This window comes from Artemia franciscana, chromosome 5 (assembly GCF_032884065.1).
Source record: "Artemia franciscana chromosome 5, ASM3288406v1, whole genome shotgun sequence".
NCBI lineage: Eukaryota > Metazoa > Arthropoda > Branchiopoda > Anostraca > Artemiidae > Artemia > Artemia franciscana.
The window spans coordinates 35,657,026-35,674,381 of record NC_088867.1 but is presented as its reverse complement, the minus strand read 5'-3'; the positions used below and the strand labels follow the sequence as shown (position 1 = coordinate 35,674,381).

The 17,356-nt window shown below is 34.6% G+C and overlaps 1 protein-coding gene across 1 annotated transcript in view; it reads left to right on the top strand.

Annotated features, from left to right (window-relative positions):
* Nucleotides 1–16,517, top strand: part of LOC136027331 (D-2-hydroxyglutarate dehydrogenase, mitochondrial-like) — a 57,603-nt gene extending 41,086 nt beyond the window's left edge. The window contains exons 6-8 of the mRNA XM_065704467.1: nucleotides 1,682–1,838; nucleotides 8,507–8,672; nucleotides 16,165–16,517. Of these exons, the coding sequence (XP_065560539.1) occupies nucleotides 1,682–1,838; nucleotides 8,507–8,672; nucleotides 16,165–16,424 (583 nt within the window). The 3' untranslated portion in view covers nucleotides 16,425–16,517. The remainder of the gene's footprint in view (nucleotides 1–1,681; nucleotides 1,839–8,506; nucleotides 8,673–16,164) is intronic.
* The last annotated feature ends 839 nt before the right edge of the window (nucleotides 16,518–17,356 follow it).

Below are 17,356 nucleotides of genomic sequence, written 5' to 3'. Positions count from 1 at the left end.
TCATCATTAATCCACGGCTTTCTCGGTTTAGCTTTCTTACAATTAATTTCTTTCAGTGGGCAATTTTTCTCACACACAGTGTAAAGGATATCTGAAAAAAAATATTAACAGCTTTTGAAGCGTCATCCTTTTCACTGTAAACCACCTTCCAATCCAACGAACTAACTTCTTTTTTAAATTTAGCCGGATTGACTTCTTTCATGTTACGCCGAAGAATTTTAACTTCTGCAACTAACAAAGAACCGGTAAGTGGTCTGAACCAGATTGGGTTAATGCGTCACGCGTGCTATTTTCCACCAAAACTTTACTGACGGAAATATTATCGATCAAAGTTGCAGAATGGTCCGTTAATTGGGATGGGATAGAATTTAGCGAAAAAAACAAAACAAATGAAAGCATGACATTAAAGTAATTCAAATTATTGGCCTGAAAATCAAATAAATCAAAGCTAAGTCGCCCATGACTACCATTTTATCAAAATTTCGAATTATTTCAGAAATTAAAATTTCAGATTCCGCTAGGAAAAAATCTGGGCTAGCACAAGGGGCTCTATACACCATGAAATAAGAAGTGGATCATTATTACTTGTCACTATTTCAATAGCGAAAGTTTCAATCTTACCTTCAATCCATAATGACAAATCTTCCCTTACTTTAAATTTTACATCATCCTTGATTATAGATGCTAAACCTCCCCTTCCCATCGCTGACCGGTTCTTGGAAATAAGTGTGTAATCTGGAAAATTAAATAACGAAGCAGGACACTGTTCACTAATAAATGATTCACAAATACCTATCACTTACACCTCACTGTCCAGTTTATTAATTATATCAACTAATCTTCGTGTGAAGTGGTTAAATGGCAATTCTGGAATCCGGACAGCATAATGGGTGCACGCACATCATCTACTGCAATATATTTACTAAGCCTTGCAGGCTGTTTATCCAAAAATTCCGACCGGCTACCAACATCATTCGACAAAACATTATTTAACGAAAAACGATTATTTTTCTAACTGTAGTAATCGCAAAAACATTCATAAATAAATCATCCTACTTTCTATTAAGGAACTATGACTACGAAAGAACCTAAGTACTAAAGAACACATTTGTAACTATTATAACGAAAAAAAAACAACATTCAGATTAGATGTCGTCACGACTCCACGCTCTGCGTGACTGAGTGTCAGTTCTAGATCGAGCGAAAATACAGTCGTGATCAGACCATGCGTTGTGGTTACCTAACCTATCACGTGCCAGTTGCAGTATTTATCCTCGATTCTTCATTAAACTTTCTGACGCAAATATACCAGATTTGGCCAATTTGGAATTGACCTACCATCGTGATATTATAACGTTACTTTAAAATACCTAACCCAAGTAATTACTTCTGAAAGAAGTATGCGCTGACTCAGGCTCCTTCTTCGGTTATTGACCATTTTAGAACGTGTTTACTTATTTAAGATGATCTCGAAAGATCTTGGCTCTCAAATTTATATTTATTTTTTAGGATGAAAATCTAATTCTTGTGTTGGTTACACCATTAATTACGAGCCCATTTCTCTGTTGGGGTTGTAATTATTTTGTTACAATATTGTATATATGCATGGGTTGTAAGCAACAACAAAAAAATCCCAAATTTGACAAGTTCCAGCTTTGATATCGTTAATTGTTTATTTTAGACTCCCTATTCAGCGACATCCTTTCTATATGCTCTTAGAAACATCTGGATCCAGTTCATATCACGATGAAGAGAAATTAAATGATTTTCTAGAGAAATCCTTCAATTCTGGCGTTATTTTAGACGGTACACTCACAGGAGAGCCAAGCAAGATAAAAGTAAAAATTTCGTTATTTTTTCTTCTTTTAAATATTTCAGGTGTAATTTGGTAGTATTGCAAAATTATTGTATTGTACCTATCTTTTGGGGATAAACATAAAGAAAGTCATGTTGCACAATAGCTGTGCAACATGGGAGCTGTGTGTCATAGAAAATCAAATATATAAAATTGAGCTAATGCAGCTCATCCGCACTTTATGGTACTGATAGGCATTTTGTTATTGTCCTTTCTTAGTTGAGATATCATATTTATATTTTATTTGTGGCTGGGGCTATGAAATAAACTATTGGTTGTGATGAATAATCCGAAACAGAAAAGGTTATATTCCAAGAGAAACTGGTGGTGTTCCCATACCCACGCAGAGGACGATAATTCATAGTAGCAGATAGTATTTATAGTGTCGGTATCAGAGGATGCAGATAACGTTGTTTTAATTAAATGTATCAACCTTAATAAGAATTAAATAATAAGGGACATAGAGTAAAGCCTCTAAAAACCAGAAAACAGGCTGGTAAAAAAAAGATAAAAATTTATGGAGCCCAAATTTTTCTGAATAAAAAGGGTTAAATATTTGAATAGCTACTGTTACTACTAACAACCCAAAGAAACATAGTCTCCTGGGACTAACACAGCAGCGCATGTTCCTCTTGTACCCCACTCTGTTCCGAATTTAATTTTACCCCAACCAATGAGGTTCCTACTAACCGTTTCAATTTTTCTTAAGACCTCTTCCGAATCAGTTCGAAGACGTCCTGTTTATTTATTTTTTTTAGGGGGGTGGTTGCCAATGACCATGTTTTTTAACAATAAACATGGCTTTAGCATCTTAGCGTTTCTCTTATTATACCGAGGGGATCGAACCATACAGTGTTCGTACAGATCAGTTTCCTTACATATAGGCTTACAGCTGCTTAGGCGAGTACCAAAAGTATTGTTAGACAATTCCTGTGAAAAACATCTTGCATATTCTTTTGAACCTGTCAGAACACCCACGTTTTAGTATTATCCTGGGAGTCTCTCATTTAAGTGATTTCTAGTGTCCAAATATTAACTTCAAACTTCCTATTCTTTCAAGATGTTCATCCACTGGAATGAAACCCCCCGTGCGTAGAAAGTCATGTTCTTTATGTATGCTCCCACTTGTCTAATTGTGCTTTGTGTCACTGATGCTATTATCTTGGTCAGTTTTATTTGTATATGACTTCAACTCCATCCTAATTTATTCTTTACTTAAGTGACTTGGTCTTAATAACAATAATTTTAAGACCTAATTTCGTACCTTGAACTCTCAAAAACCTCGACATTTCATTTTGAATTTTCAAATGAGCAAATACCAAACATGCTCAAATTCATCTGTCTATTCAAGTTTAGAAAAGTTTGATCTCTCATAGCCTTTGCTGTGTTTATTAGGACAAAATTTAATCCTTATAAATTAGGATAAACCCAACCATGGTCCACTTCTGATTCTTCATTGAACCTTGTACTAAAATCACTTCTTAAAGGATTTATATTCCACTAAAGCTAATCTGGTTGCTGAATCGAATGCCTGATTATAGCCCATAAAGCTCAGAACTAAAGGCGTCTGATAATCCCGATACTTTTTTATATTAATTAAAGCGTGAAAATTTGGTCAATACACCCTCTTTCTTTCCTAAAACTATACTTTTCATCCCTTGTTTTGTTCCACCAGCATCTCTTATTCCAATAAGCATCATTTTATTAAGATTTTTTCTTCTACAAAAGTCGAAATAATGTTTTACTAACTAATATTACTAACTCATGCGCAAAAATGTTGTTTTAACTATTTGTCGTCGCTAATGTTCTTTCAAAACCAGGACTAGAAATTATTTTGTATATTTGCTCTTTTTCCCTTTTAATATACCTTAAGAAAAAAACAAGGTGGTTTTTATGGCACTTGGTATTAACCAATTGACATATAGCAATCGCAAATTCTGTCGGTCTGCCTGTCTGTCGGTCTGTCTGTCGGTCCCGGTTTTGCTACTTTAAGCACTTCCAGGTAAGCTAGGATGATGAAATTTGGCAGGCGTATCAGGGAGCGGACCAGATTAAATTAGAAATAGTCGTTTTCGCGATTTGACCATCTGGGGGGGAATGGGGGGTCGGTTAATTCGGAAAAAATAGAAAAAATAATGTATTTTTAACTTACGAACGGGTGATGAGATCTTAATACAGTGTACATTAAGTTTAGTTTTTTCCTTCTTTTTTTTTAAATTAAACCCGATTGAACCTTGAACCTTAATGAAATTTGATCTTTGGAAGGATATTGTGTCTCAGAGCTCTTATTTTAAATCCCGACCAGATCTGGTGACATTGTGGGGAGTTGGGAGGGGCCTAAAATCTTCGAAAACGCTTAGAATGGAGGGAACGGGATGAAACTTGGTAGGAAAAATAATCAGAAGCCCTAGATACGTGATTGACATAAACGGAACGGATCTGCTCTGTTTTGGGGGAGTTGGGGGGGGGGCTAATTCTGAAAATTAGAAAAATATTAGGTATTTTTAACTTACGAAGGAGTGATCGGATCTTAATGAAATTTGAAGTTTGGAAGAATATCGTGTCTTAGAGCTCTTATTTTAAATCCCGACTGGATCCGGTGACATTGGGGGGAATTGAGGGGGGGGAACCTAAAATCTCGGAAGACCCTTAGAGTTGAGGGATCGGGATAAAACTTGGTGGTAAAAATAATCATAAGTCCTAGATACGTGATTAATATAACTTAAACGGATCTTCTCTCTTTGGGGGAGTTGGGGAAGGAGGGTTAATCCTGAAAAATTAAAAAAATGAGGTATTTTTGACTTACGAAAGAGTGATCGTATCTTAATAAAAATTTCATGTTTAGAAGGACATCGAAACTCCTATCTCTTATTTTAAATCCCGACCAGGTCCAGTGTCATTAGGGGGGGTGGTGAAAATCTTGGAAAACGCTTAAAGCAGAGAGATCAGGATAAAACTTGGCGGAAAGAATAAGCACAAGTCCAAGATAGGTGACTAACATAATTGGACCGGATCCGCTCTCTTTGATAGAGTTGGGGGTGGGGGGAGTAATTCGGGAGATTAGAAAAAATGAGGTTTTATAACTTACAAATATGGTCCGGTGACATTGAAGGGAGTTGGAGGGGGAAACCGGAATTCTTGGAAAACGTGAAAATCGAGGTATCTTACGAATGGGTGATCGGATCTTAATGAAACTTGATATATAGAAGAATCTTATGTCTTAGATTCTCCATTTTCAATTCGAATTGGATCCGGGGACGTAGAGGGTTGGAGGGGGGAAACAGAAATCTTGGAAACCGGAAATCTTGGAAAACCCTTAGAGTGGAGAGATCGGTATGAAACTTGATGGGAAGAATAAGCACAAGTTATAGATACGAGATTGACATAATTGGTACGGATCGGTTCTCTTTGAGGGATCTGGTGGTTTTTAATTTGGAAAAATCAGACAAATTGAGGTATTTTTAACTTAAGAACGGGTGACCGGATCTCAATGAAATTTGATATTTAGAAGGAACTCATGTCTCAGAGCTCTTATTTCAAATCCCGACCAGATCTTTTGACATTGTGGGGAGTTAGAGAGGGAAACTGAAAATCTTGGAAAACGCTTATAAATGTCGTAGATACGTGATTGACGTAACCGGACTCGATCCGCTCTCTTTGGTGGAGTTAGGTGGTGGAGTTCAGTGCTTTGGCGAGTTTGGGGCTTCTGGACGTGCTAGGATGATGACAATTGGTAGGCGTGTCAGGGAGCTGCACAAATTGACTTGATAAAGTCATTTTCCCCGATTCGACAATCTGGGGGCTGAAGGGAGAGGAAAAATTATAAAATTTGAGGTGTTTTAACTTACGAGTGGATGATCGGATCTTATGAATTTTGATATTTAGAATTACCTCGTGACTCAGAGCTCTTATTTTGAATCCTGACCGGCATTAAGCCTCTGATTTTCCTTTTAAAACAATATATTGATTCTTAGAATTTTGCTAGAGCTCATACCATATGGGCTCTTTCTCTTGGCTCTTCCAATCCCGTCACAAATGCCATATGAGCTCTTAGCTCTCGTTTATGTCAGGAAAGATTCGCTCAGATAGGTTTTGATTTCGTAAAAATGCTTCTGTAGCTGGTACGCTGGGATTTAACGAGTCCCAACCATGCATTAAAAAAGAAAGTGAAGGAGTCATTTCCCTTCAAACTGATTTACAGAAGCTAAGAGGAGATGTGACGTATAAGAAGCTAAAGATTAGTCATGCATAATTGTTTTTTTAACTCTTTCTAACAAGATGTATTTTAAGTCTAATGAGATACATCATATTTGATTCAAACGTGCTGACTCAGTAAAGAGCGATGTGTCTCCGCTGTTTTTGTAGCCACTTCGCTTAGGAGAGATGGGCGCATGAACTTTGGAAGGCGCGTGACTCGCTAATAGTTTAATTTCTAGTGCCCTTTAAAGTGACAAAGGTTGCAAGAGACAACCAGCCTCCTTCCTGTACTTTTTTTGTTCCTGGGAATCACCGTAGCCCCATTGGTATCTGATCAAAGTCTCAAGATTGCCATTTCACTCAGAATGGCTGTAAAATTTGAATAGTAAGCCTCTAGGAAGGAGATGATATTCACAGACGACGGGCAAAGTCAATAATTTATTTAAATGTCCTATTCCTCACAGATATATTTAGCAGAGAAGTTGGATATGTTGCACCTTGCCTAAACTGGAATCATGTGAGGAATTTAAATCTGTCTGACTGGATGCGTGATTTAGACCCGTGAATCATCCATACCCCCCTCCACATATTCAGGAGGATTACATGATAGAGCCATGATTAGTGTTGTATTTTTGCCAAAATCCTGGGAGGGGGGGAGTTGGTGCCAATTTTACCAAATCAAATGAATACGACAGTGAACTGAAAAATGTGCTATATAGCACCATAAAGTAAAATATGTAATAAAGAAAATTGACATGTTTCTTCGGATGCTTGAATAATACAGGCTTATCTTAGTTTTGACAAGAATTTTGAAGAAAAAATTTCAGCTGAGGGGGGTGGTGCAAAATGGGGTCTGGAGGGAGGGAAACTTAGGTTTAGGAGGAGTAGTTGCCCCCTGCCCCATACCAAATTACGCCCCTGATTATAATCCGTTAAAACTTGGATCAAAAACAAAATATATTCTCTCTTGGCACTAAAATGAGTGAACTCTAAGCTGCACACTGATTCTTTGCAAAAATGGACATGCTCTAGTTTTGTTTTTGCGTAAAATGTGAAGTCATAAAATTTATCTGTATAGTTTTTTCGATAAATCTTGTCTTTTGTATTTTGTGAGAGGACTAATGTTCATCTTGGCATAGAGCGAACTAAAGTCCTCAATCGTGCATAGAGCGTCTAATCTTTGGAGTAGGTTTAGTCCAAGTTTTTTACAAGCACAAAGGGACTAGTTAATGTTGATCAATTTAAGTGTGGCTTCAGCAAGACAGCTGTTGGACGTGCATACTTCTGGAATAAATTGAATGTAAGTTGTGCAACGTAATTTAGTTTTCCTTTCATATTTATTATTTACTTTTAATTTTACTTATGAATAAAAACTGTCCGGTCGGTTCAAGGCATGAAATATAATGTCCATGTATTTGGTGTCATAGAACTGAACTTAGTACATGATTCCATCCTTTAATTCTGAACATGATTCTTTGGCAAGTTCATCTCATTTTATTCATTCTATTATTTCTTTTTATTTTGGATTTGCGCTGTTACTAATGTAATTATATAACACTTCTTAAGTCAAATCATTCATTTGAAATCGTTTTTACTTTGTTTTGGTCTCTTTTCATCTAATGTACACGATCAAGCATATACGCCACGCTTTAATTGTACATAAAATTATTAGTGTCAAACAACTTTGCTGGTAAAGCCCCGTATCACGCTTAATCGCCAAGTAATATTCCCGATTTTATCGGTATGAGTTTCTCTGAAAAACATTTGACATTTTCTTCTCAGCTTAGTAATACTGGAAGACTTTTGTTTCTAGTTTTGTGGATTTGTATAATTGCCAGGAAAACTAATTTTTATTGTTATCTATTTATGTTAAAAAATGACTATTTAACTAAGTTTTGAAACTAGGCAACCATGTTGCAAAAGAAAGTTTAAATTAAATTCTAAATTTTAATTCATTCACATATTCACTTTCATCCTAGCTAAATTATATGGTAAACTGCATAATTTCCAGGGAAGATATTTTGAAGCACCATTGCTCCGCTCTACCGTTTCTCTGAGTAGAGAATGGATTTTTTTCTCTCCAGAAAGCACTGACCTTTAATAATCTATCTGTTACAAAAGTGAAACCTTACAAAAAAAAGAATTGATATAGCTATAGGATAAGATTATCAGTAGTTAGACGTCTAATCACCAATTCAACTGCCAAATCACCATAAATTCTCTACTATTTGCCTATCTCCTACAATTTGGATTGTTTCAGCTTTGAGTTTGTCAGTTTGATATTGAATTTGGAATTTTACTTTGGAGGAATTTGCCAGAATTTCTCTATATTTTTCTTGCTTTCTCTTTGGTTTCTCTATTCTCAAGTTTATCGGGATGAATTTCTCTGAAAAACATTTGACATTTTCTTCTCAGCTTAGTGAAACTTGCATGTGTTGCTCTTTTTATTTGAAGGATATGTGGGCACTTCGAGAGCGGATTGCAGAAGGACTTCTCCGTGACGGCTATTGCTACAAGTACGATGTTTCTGTTCCATTAAGCAAATTCTATGACCTTGTAACTGATATGAGAGAAAGACTTGGTAGTTCAGTCGTAAGATGCTGTGGCTACGGGCATTTAGGTAAATCGATTTAATCTCCATTAAAATTACTTATCCGTCTCTAAAAAAGAAAAATCTTTTCCTTTATCAAATGTTTTGGTGATTTAACTGACTATACGTGATAATTAACCGGAAGTTTTAATTTAGGTAGGTGTGCCAGCTCCTTTTTTATTCATTTTGAATTTTGAAGGGGAAATTATCAGAAATGAGTCATATTTTCAATACCGAGATTAGAATCTGTTCCTGAATATTTGAGGGATTATTCATTTTTTTTTTTGCGTTTACCAAAATTTGTTTTAGAAATTCATATTACGGATTCTACGACATAAAAATGCAATTCATCTTACCTAATATAAAAAGCTAGTTAAAAAAAACCTTCAAAGTTTGTCTAGTATTTGTAGTTCAGCATTGTCAGGTATAATGTTCAGGATCTATGGTGCAGGTATTTGTGTACAGTCATGGAACTGAACCCGCTTCAAAAGCACTTTGGAAAATCTGTTCCGACAAGGAGTGATAAATTTTAAGTAGCTAATTAGGGAATTATTTTAACCAGACTAATGCCCTTATTATAATGTTTATTGTGTGTGAAAACACGGATTTTATTTTGTATAATCTTTTAACAAATTCTCGAGAAACTAAGAAGACGAACGACAGGGATATCCGAAGTAATGCATGAGTTATAATAACTTAAATTTGTTCGTTGCCATAAATAAATATTGTCAAGAAACTCCTAATTTTTATCTCTAAATGCCAAAAGTAAAAGTTTTTTAACGAATAAAAAAAAAATCCCCTTTTTTATGTTAAAATACAATATTTCATCATTAGCAAAAACCCGTATATGTGCATTAAATTGTATTGATGAATTAACTCCTTCAATGGCCTAACTCTGACATCGGCCTGCATTCCTTCGTGTAGTAAGAAAAAAGTAAAAAAAAAATCAACGAAGGTGAGACTTTAATATTAAGAACTGGAAATACCGAGAGAAATGAAATGCTTTAACTGTTCATTTAAAAAAGTGGAATGTGGCCGATATATTGTTCAAAATTTATTGTTTTTTTCTGTAGTTCATGAATACTGCCAGGTTGAAAATCTTACAAATAATTCAATACATACTTCGTTGAAAATCAAACTATATTTTTGAAAGATATTCTTAATTTATTTTGATATTGCTTTGACTTAATAATATTAGCCTCGAGTTTGCAATCGGTAATATTACTTCACAATTATCACAACCGTACTTCACAACCGTGGTGAAAATCAATATTATTTGTGAAATCTGTAGTTGATGTATTTATATTTAATACTTCTTGGTTACTTTTGCTTTATATTTGACTAGTATTGTAACTGGTAAAATTAGTCACGGTAAAATTGGGTACTTTACCGTAATTTTACGGACCCGCTAAAATTGGTATTCTTCCTTTTTTACGTATTTTATTGGTATTTTACGCATTTCACCGGTATTTTACATATTTCAATGAAATATTTTATGACGCCTTGCAATTTTCAGAGGACAAAAGTGCGAAGAGGCCAGCAGAAAAAGGATTAGATATAATTTTGTTTTGTACATAGGTGTGTTCCCCAGTTTAAAAGGCCGTCCGTCTAACTTAATCAGAACGATAATGTGTATTATAGTTCAGGTAATTATAATTTTAAACGGTGAAATATTAGCTGAAATAAAATTACATTAGTTGTGTGAACTGTTAAAGACAGAAAGCGCTACAAGCTGGATTGACCTATGACAAAAAAAATAAATTAAATAACCGAAAAAAATGTGGGTAATGTCAGCCAGTGGACAGAAAAAGAAGCGAAAATGATAGAGGCAAATATTTCGTCAGGGACTTTCGCCCAGCTGTTTTCAGTACTCAAAAAAAGAAGGAAAACTAATCTTTTGAATTAATTCTTAACTGATCAAAACAAACACTGGACCAAATAAACCAAAAAACTAGCCAGAATAAATGTAAGACTATTCACCAATTAGATTGGACAAGAATTCTCTGTTAAGTGATTGAATTAGCTTATCTTGTGACCTAACTTTCATTAAAAGTGTAGTCTGATAATCTTAATTGAAACTGAAGAGAAATGTTGTTTAAATCCTTTAATTTTTGGTTATTGTAAATAGGGTTTATAGGAATATATCCAGTATTTCTATTTGAAGCAAGGTACCTATTTATTTTTGTTTCATTCCAATTACCTTCCTAACACAATGCGGGAAGCCATGTGCTTCAAATATTAAAGTTGCCTCATCAAAAAAAAACTATATGATCTGAATTTTCAGCAATGTTGACGCCCAAAGCGGAATCTATGTACTCATTTATTGTTTTAAATTTCACGTCTCAGAGAAATTTTGTATTCATGCCTTCTTTTCCCCGGGAGCCGGCGTTTACCCTTCCCCCGAAAATACCCCAACGAAATTTTCTCCCCTCCCACACGGAAAATCCCCCCACGAAATATTCCCCCTTCCCTGAAGAAAATTCCCCCTATTGTCCCTTAGATAGTTCTGGATTTTCATTAGAAGGGAAATTGAAATTTCTACTCTCCTGTTTAAGTCAGGGACAGTCGTATTGCACTGCCTATAGTGAAAACCCATAAGGGTTCAATGTATTAATATTTGTTCATTTATTTTTTCCCAGAGGCACTTCATTTGGATGGGGTAGTTAAATAAGCTATGGACGGGGTTCAGTCAATTGGAAATCGAAGGTTCCAATCCCCTTTTCTAAAATTGAGTCTGCTTTCCAACCAATTGCTACCGAATGATTTTTTACTGACTACAGTGTCTAAAAAAAATCTTATTGTAGTTTAACGGCCCTTGTGTTTCAGCAGTTGTTTTGAAAGAGTCTTCAGATAAATATAGAATTAGCTCTAAGGGAGAGACGATAAGAGGGTGGAGGTAGAAATTGATATATAATCCTCAGGGCTGCATCCAGGACTTTTGTTTGGGGTAGGGGGCTTCAGAACAGGCACGCCATCTGAATTCAAGTCTGAAGGAGAGGAGCTAGATTTTCAAGCTTATCCTGTTGAAGACAGTCTTAATGACTGTGAAATTGACTGAATGTTCCCCTATTATGATCCAGTGCTTATTTAATCTAAGAGTTACAAACTTCTTTTTTACTTGTATTCGATACTTTTATAAATAAACGAAAAATAACATGTTTATGATATGAGGAACTTGGGAGAATGCGGCTATTTAAATATGCAAGGCTGTTAGGATAACATTGCGTAGGTTTAAATCTAGAAAAGATTACTGATGTGATTTTATTCCCAAACAATAGTATATTTGGTTTATTTATTTTATTCTATTTTTATGCATTTTTTCATCTTTTTTTTTATAAAATGAATGTCCGAAATCAGGCACTGACAGGAAATCAGTCCAATTGCTTAGGTATTACCCTAGGCTCAAGATTACCAAATTGATAAACTAGACAGTTAATTAAATTGACGAAACTCTAGATGAAGGGGCATTACCTTTTTTAAGCCCAGAAAAACCAGAATCATTAAAAAATTTCATTAAAAGCTGCAAGTGATGCTTAAAAGAATATGCTCAATTGGTCTTGTAGCTACAGGGCAGCTCAAAAACGCCAATTTTATCCTGTATTTCGAAGGGAATACCTTATTTTACCGATTTTACCTTATTTTAACAATTTTACGAATTTATAAAAATTTATTGTGGGCCAAAGGGAATAACTGATGTATGTTGTATTAAGTTGTTTTTTTTTTATCCCGCCTATATTCTGCATATTGACCAAGCACTTGCTATTTTATCATCAATATAAGTTACTTTAACCACAAAAGAATACGCCCGCTCATAGAAAATTTCAGATTAGATGCAAATAAATTGCAACCTTTTATTTAAAGTTAAGTTTTGATAAATCAAAATCAAGTTCGTTTTGAATGTATTTAATTCTTCGTGGTAGTGGTGCTCTGTCATAGGTCTTATTAGTCTAGTTTTTTTCTTTCTTATGTCTGCTATCTTGTCAATTTCCTTTAATTTTTGAATAAATATCCGGAAAATACTTGAAAATCGTCCCGCATCCTACGAAAATTTTGTAATAAATTTTTCTTAGATTAATTTCTTAGATGAATTATGTATAATGATCTTTTTGGTTCGATCATTGGTCAAACATACCTTGGAGATTATGAAGCTTAGTTCAATTTGCGTCACGGATTATTTCCATGTGTTGCCCGTTATGTCTATGCGTTATAACTAATTTTTATTCAGTTACAGCTTGATAATTCATGTCGAAAAGTACCTTGCTGTTAGTTCATGATTTATCTGATAGTCAGCCCATGTTTACTTGTTATTTGATAGAAAATTGATTATCACGAAATGATTATAGCGAAAGCAAGAATTATAATTATACAAGCCTGCCACTTGTCGAGTACCAGGGACCAAGCGAAGCTCGGTCTCATGCAATCACTTCACAGGGAATGCAATTTCTATGAAAGTTATGATACTGTGTAAGATAAATAATGAGGTGGAATAGAAGGTTAAAATGACTGATTTGCCACCCCATGGTTTAAAACTAAAGAATAGCATGACAATTATTCTAATGCGTGGTTTAGCTATTTCAGAGGGTATTTGCAATGGGACAGACCGGGTTGTTTCTAAATTATACAATTACGTATATAAAGCAAAAATAATTATTGGATAAAATTGCTTTAATTGGACAAATTGCTTTAATACTACAGTTAACTTGAGATGTTACAGCTCGGATATGATTTTTGAGTTATTAGAATTTGTTTTATACAATACTTATATAAGATTTGGGGGTGATTTGTACAAGCAAATTGTGGGAATTCCCATGGGGGGAATGCCAGCCCATTTATAGCTGACTTGTTTTTAAGTCAACTAGAATATAAATATATGATGGATAAGAATAATCCAATTAATTTGAAACATGCTTTGTCAAATAATAAAAGATATTTAGATGATATTTTGGTCTTAAATTGTAAGGATTTCATTGATATTTCTAAAAATATATATCCATCAGAGCTTATTCTTGAGCCTAGTCATGGCGCTGGTCATGAAGATCATTTCTTAGATTTAAATATTAATATTTGTGATAATAATAAATTAAGTTTTAAAATGTATAATAAAACGGATGATTTTGATTTTGAAGTGATTAGTTTCCCAATCCCTGAAAATAATATACACTCAAATATCACATATTCAGCGTTTTTCTCACAGTTACTTCGTTATGCAAGGATTTGTAGTAATTATATTGATTTTGAAAATAGATGTAAAATCTTAAGCCAAAAATTGATATCAAGAGGTTTTTCTGCAAATAAATTAACTAGGCAATTTAAAAAATTTAGTTTTCATTATAACGAACTTTTAAATAAATATCAAAAGAATTATCTAGAAATACTTAAAGAAATTTTTAACTAATTTCGGAGGTTCGAGAAATGTTGTCGCAGCGCCATTTATTTTGAATTGTGTTTCTAATTGAGCGGATTTTCTTAAAAATTAGCCACATGATAAAGATGAATTCTATAATTGTTTAGTTCATTCAGGTTTTTTGCAATGTGTTAATATTTGTGATTTGGTAAAATTTATAATATTTAGTTTACCTATTGTTGCTAAAGGGAGGGATATATTAACAGGATAAGCTTGTTTTGGTTTTACTTGGTTGTTTTACATTTGCTGTTTTTTTTCTTTCATAGGCATGTATTTCGGGGGTGATACCTGACGCGGAGATGCCATGGATATTCTGTGGTAGCCACAACACTGTGCTGGGTAGAGAATTTAGAGTGGCGAAACCCTATATAGGCCAGTGTATACTCCTGATGAGCCCTTATGTTGGGTGTTGCCTCTGAATTATTTGTCTATATTATTTTTTCTATTGTTTGGCAAATGACGACTTATACTTATTGACGACATGACTGCCTGTCCATGGATTATTCTTTATGGTTGATTGTGTGTGGCTATGCTGTTTGACCTATGTGATTGTATGGATGAGTAGGGTTGAGGCCTCATTCAAGTGCTGGTCTATATTAATCACTAATTTAGGAAAACAGTCTTCCTTTTCTCCTTCTGTCTCTCTCTCTCTTTTTTGTGTTTGTGCTGTTGCATTGGTGATTTTTCTTTTCATGATATATATATATATTTATATACTACTACTACTACTAATAACTCACTGCAGCACCAAGCCGCCTGAGGCCAACACAGCTACGCACGCTCCTCCTCCAACCTAATCTATTTAAAGCCTCCCTCTTTACACCCTCCCAGGAAGTTCCCATTTCCTTTAAATCCTTATTTATGACATCCTCCCAACCCAGACAAGGACGACCTGCTTTCCGTGTAGCCCCAGACGGTTGGCCAAAAAGGACAATCTTCGGTAATCTGTCATCTTTCATCCGTAGAACGTGGCCTAGCCATCTCAACCTTTCTTTCATTATAGCCCCAGAAAGCGGGATTGAACCACACTTTTCGTACAACCTACTGTTTGAAATACGGTCAGTCAGCCGGGTACCCAGAACAATCCGTAGGCAATTTCTCTGGAAAACATCTAGTAAATTTTCATCTGCTTTTCGGAGTGTCCATGTTTCAGAGCCATATTTGACCACTGTCATCACTGTAGCTTCCAATATTCTAATCTTGGTTTGTAGGCTTATCTTTCTATTCTTCCAAACTTTTTTTAACTGTGAAAAAACACCCTGAGCTTTAGCTATTCTACTTTTAACATCTTCACTGCTCCCACCATCTTTACTAATAATACTACCAAGGTAACTGAAGCTCCCAACCTGATCAATCTTTTCGTTACCTAAGGTCACCTGTTCATCTTCACTTATTCCTAACCTTAGTGACTTAGTCTTCTTAACATTAATTTTCAAGCCTATTTTAGCACCCTGAACTCGTAAAACCTCTAAAAATTCATTCATTCATATATATATATATATATATATATATATATATATATATATATATGTATATATATATATATATATATATATATATATATATATATATATATATATATATATATATATATATATATATATATATATATATATTATATATATATATAATGTATTAATGCAACAGTAAGAAGCACCGTTAGCTCAGACGGTAAACCATCAAATACCCATCTAGGGGCCATGGGTTCTTGCTCAACAATAGGCTTTTTTACCGTTGGCAAAGGTAAAAAATCGGGAATTTATTTCCTTTTAAGAAAAGTTATATCTAAAAAAAACGAAGTCTGACTATTTGTTATCAGATAGAACCGAACTGAAATCCACCGCTCCCAAAGGGAGGGGGGCATTTTTTATCCGATCGTTATAAAGAGTAGATTATACGCTACGATTTCTGTTTTTTGTGCCTGTTGTCCGACAGGCTTCACTGTTAGTACATTTCATCATTTCAAATAAATAATGGTAAAATACCAACCACTTTCTTTGGGCTGTAGGCCGCTTGTGGGAACACAAGTCATAGTTTTATTATGCGACACGAACCAATATTAATCGACCCTGGGAATTTTTTTTTCTTTCAGTCTAGTAATGTGCTTACTTTTTGTAGGTGACGGTAATCTTCATTTGAATTTGACCGGGGAAATATTCGATCCCGATGTCTTTGCATTAATTGAGCCATATGTATATGAAAGAGTAGGTGACTGGAAAGGAAGCATTAGCGCTGAACATGGACTTGGCTATAAAAAACGGAACTATATTCACCTTTCCAAGTCACAATCTGCTATCAGCTTGATGCAACAATTAAAGTCATTATTAGATCCAAACGGTATTCTAAATCCTTATAAAGTACTGCCATCTTTTAAATAGTTTGATTCTCGTGCTTTCAAACAATTGTGATGTTTGGGTTATAAATGTTTTGTTAATTTCTGTTTTGGTTAAAATATATTTTTATAACTTGAATTACTGAAGGTATTATGGCAGAGCTGTTTTTTTTTTCGTTTTTTTTTTTTTTTTTGCAAAGTTTTGTGTATGAAATCAAATTCCCTGAGGAATATTCAAGCTGAATCAAACAATTCTGTATATTAGATACTTTGGAATGTCTTTATATGAAAAAAAAATAATCAAATTCAAAAACAATAGGTTAGCTCTTGACATGAGATATCATGTCATCAATATGGTGCCACACATGTCATTAAGCACAGTTTTGTTTTATCTCAGTACACGCAGATGTCTACTACAAGGCGTGACATCAGTACCGTTAAATTATTGATAACTTATTGATATACACCACCTTTAAATTATTGATATCCACCACCTTTAATATTCTTTATTCCCTCTCTCCATTCATAAAATGCGCTTGGGTAAAATATGAGAGGCACAGGGTCTGCACTCTTGTGCAGTGTTATTTTTGGGGGAGGAGGTGACAACCCATCCCCCAAAATGTCTTACTCGATTTTTGAAAATATCTTTTAAGGGATTTTTTCCTAAAAAAATGGCTTCTCCCCTGTATTTCTGTGAATTACCGCCACTGCTGCTGTGGATTTTGAAAGATCACATAATACGGTAGAACTATAGAAATATTTGTGACAAAGCACTCAGATCAGGTGTCTTTTAGGATGTCGGGTCGTTTGCCTGTTTTAGAAGGAATATGAGGTTATTTCTGGGTTCATACAGCCATCTTTTCTTTGGTCTTTTGGAAAACACAATACTGGAAAACCTAGGAACAGATGGTGTGATAAATTGTGAATCAACCTATTCTGTATTCTAAAACAAGCATATGGCCGATAATCATATGGGAA